Consider the following 3,388-nt stretch of genomic DNA (forward strand, 5'->3'; position numbering starts at 1 on the left):
TTCGGTTTGGTTAAATTAATTATAGGTTAACTCTGTAAGTAGTCATTATTTTTTTTTATCACCCAATTATGAAAGTTTCAATTTAGTTACTAGCTTTCTCATTTGATTTTGATTTGGCTACTCTTCATTAAATCATTAATAGGAATGATTGGCATAACTTTTTTTAATTGGTATAATAATATATTTAATCTTTGAAATTTACATATATTAATTTTAATTCTAAATAATTCAATAAATTTAACCTTTTTATATTTATAAATTGTATCAATTTAGTCCTCAAACATTTTCACCAATAATATTTTATTTTATTTTTTCCACCAAATTCTTCTCAATTTTTATTTTATTTTTACCGAGAATTCAAAATCATCTTTCTTTTTCTAACTTCCCCACCTCTGTTTCTTACCTGACCCTGCCAAAAGCGAAGCTACAAGACTTATTTTTTACAGTTCTTGAGCCATAGAAACATGTCTTTTCCTGCTATACTTGTTTCTCTTTTTCAAGTGCTGCTTTACGGCTTCAATGTTAGAAACCAATATGACAACAACAAATATAACAAGTTTAATTCTTAAGCAATTATAAGTAACTCCTATTAACAAATTATAATATCTTAAAACTCCGATCGTAATAGATTTACCATAGGTTTAACTTAATTTATAAAAAGATAAAATGCACACATAATAATTTTTATTATTTTGTAAAGGAAACTATTTTTAATTAAATTGATGTTTGACACTAACTTAATTAAATATTAAAATATAATATAGACAGATGGATGGATAACCATGCAGTTTTCTTTCAAAGTATACATTTTATTTAATCTCACTACACCTTTCTTCATGTTCAGAACTGGAGTTTTCACTGTGAAAAGGAAAATAAAAATTAAAGTACCCTACCATACAACTACAAATAGAAAGAAAATAGAGAAAAGGTCAAATTTTTTGAATAATTTGGAATTCCCCAGACTTCACTAGATACAAAAGTGATCTTTGGACCAACAAAGTCAACAAAGATATCACCTCTTTATTAGTAACGTTGCTTTCACCCCTTGGAGCAGTTGAATCCAAAAATCTCGTCTTCCACCTAGGTTAATTGCATTATAGGAGAGGAAGGAAAAAATAAAATTAATTTGTATAATTTTAGGATAGTAAATATATATGTTAATAATTTTAACAGTATATATCTTTATAATTTTAAAAAATATTTTTATTTTTTATTTTTTAAAAACTAAAGTATAATTTTATCATTATAAATTTAAAATTTTATAAATTATAACAAAAACTATTCAATTTTAGGAGAGGGCACCGGCTCCTCCACTGTTCTACATGAAACATGTATGATGATGGAAATAAATATCAAAATGCTTACTGGTTTATTTATTTCGTTGTATGAAATAATTAAAAGAAGTTTTAAAATTCAGGTAGAAAATATTTTTATTTACTAAATAGCAATTCATGATAATTGTTTTTGCTCCTATGACATAGGGTAGATATTTTACAAGAAAAGAATGGTTGAGTTCGTGATGTTTTAGAACTTTTCCTCTTCTAGATTAAACAGGGATTTTAATTTGCAAAGGGGGACAAGCAAGAGAAGATTCATTTCCATTTATAAATTCGTTTATTCAATAGAGCCTGATCAAGGCAGCAATCACACAACATGTGGATTGTAGTATACAAATGGAAAAAGATTTGAAGACAGAGATATCCACAAAGGCATAAGAAAGAGAATGTCACACGATAGTTGGCTTTATTGGTTAAGAGAACCTATCAATAATTTGTCTCAATCACTTGAAAGCAACCATATAATTCAAGTAATTTTCAATCATTAGCCAACTCTATATCTCCAGCCACCCTTCTTTGCTATATTTCTAATCCCAAACACATTAATTTACCATCAAATTAGATGGATAAAAAAACAAAGGGTTAACAAAGGGTTGTTGTTATTCAAACTCCCTCTGTAATAATTAAAACCTAAAAAAAAAAACTCCAATAATGGAGACAGAGTATCATCCAGCAGTAGATGAAGCAATAGCAGGACAGGCACCTCAAATTCCAAGGAATAAGAAGATGAATAAGCTGAAGAAGAAGAGGAGGTTTAGTGATGAGCAAATCAGGTTACTCGAGTCGATATTTGAATCGGAGACGAAGCTCGAACCGAGAAAGAAGATGCAACTGGCGAGGGAGCTAGGGCTTCAGCCTCGCCAAGTAGCTATATGGTTCCAAAACAAAAGAGCCAGATGGAAGTCCAAACAAAAAGAACAAGACTACAATACACTCAAAGCTAATTATGACAACTTGGAGTCAAGATTCGAGTCCTTGAAGAAAGAGAAACAGTCCTTGATTTTACTGGTACCCCACGTCCAAGATCTTCACTTTCACTGTCAGTTTATATAAAGAAAATGAAAATAACTGTTGTTTTCAATGGCAGATTCAGAAGTTGAGCCAACTGCTGGAGGAACCTCGCAAGGGCAGGAAGGGTCTTGATGGAAGCAGCACGGATGGTGGTGGTGGTGGTGGTGGTTCAAAATATGGAGAGAACAAGTGGGAGACTGAGGCTGAAGGGCAGCCAAGTTTCCAACACGAGGAATGCCTCGGCTTACAAACTGAAAACGAGAGAGATGATGTAAAGCAAACAGGGCAGGGCGGAGAAGAATTTCTAATAATGGATGAGTATAGGAACGACTCCCCAGCTTCACCTGACAAATTTTATGGGCTTCATTCGGCTGGCATGTTCGATTAATTCCCTTCAACAATATTTTCAACGTCTGCCAGGAAACTCTGAACCTGGGGCTACCTTACAGCTTACGTGAAACATCAATCAAGATAAAGCTGAGACCTGGAAGACATGGAAAGTAACCACTGATAATTTGTTGACAAGTGGTATAAGTGTGGGTCATGGACTAATCTCTCCATGAATTTGCTAGAACATGTAGAAGCAAAGAGTGCAAGGCGATGGCAACTGGTTGACACAGATTTCTCAATTTAAATTTTTAGGTTTCTTTTTTTTTTTTGCCCTTTTATTGTGGTAATATATCAATGTATATTGTTGGATATAAGGTTCTTATAAATTTACACTTCAATATTAGTAGTCATTACCACAAGGGCTCCTAAAACACAACCTATATACAATCAGAGCTGTTAAAATATACGACATGAGAGAAAAGAATCATTTTTAACAAGCACTCGGTTTTAGTCCAATTAATTTATACAATCACGATAGGCTTGGATTTGAATTTCTGTTGACTTAAGAAATTGGAAATTGGAGAAGAAATGATAAAATAATCATCATATGAAACTTATGATGATGGTTTTTCAAGAAGAAAAAGACAAAAGGAAAGCTTTTTCTTTTCGTCCAACTGACGTATACGAAAAAGATGGAACTATTCTTCAAA

The 3,388-nt window shown here is 32.0% G+C and overlaps 1 protein-coding gene across 1 annotated transcript; it reads left to right on the plus strand.

The window, feature by feature from the left end:
• Positions 1-1,776: 1,776 nt before the first annotated feature.
• LOC108466717 (homeobox-leucine zipper protein ATHB-12-like) lies at positions 1,777-3,097 on the plus strand. Its single transcript, XM_017767090.2, has 2 exons — positions 1,777-2,345; positions 2,425-3,097. Exons 1-2 carry the CDS (start codon positions 1,989-1,991, stop codon positions 2,734-2,736), a joined length of 669 nt encoding a protein of 222 aa, XP_017622579.1. The 5' UTR covers positions 1,777-1,988; the 3' UTR covers positions 2,737-3,097.
• The last annotated feature ends 291 nt before the right edge of the window (positions 3,098-3,388 follow it).

The sequence above is a fragment of the Gossypium arboreum genome, chromosome 8, assembly GCF_025698485.1.
Source record: "Gossypium arboreum isolate Shixiya-1 chromosome 8, ASM2569848v2, whole genome shotgun sequence".
NCBI lineage: Eukaryota > Viridiplantae > Streptophyta > Magnoliopsida > Malvales > Malvaceae > Gossypium > Gossypium arboreum.

What these genes read in the sequence shown, in the direction of transcription:
- LOC108466717 (XM_017767090.2), top strand. Translation starts at nt 1,989, where the DNA reads ATGGAGACAGAGTATCATCCAGCAGTAGATGAAGCAATAGCAGGACAG. An exon ending in AACAGTCCTTGATTTTACTG is followed by an intron (nt 2,346 to 2,424) that starts GTACCCCACGTC and finishes TTTCAATGGCAG; the next exon opens with ATTCAGAAGTTGAGCCAACT.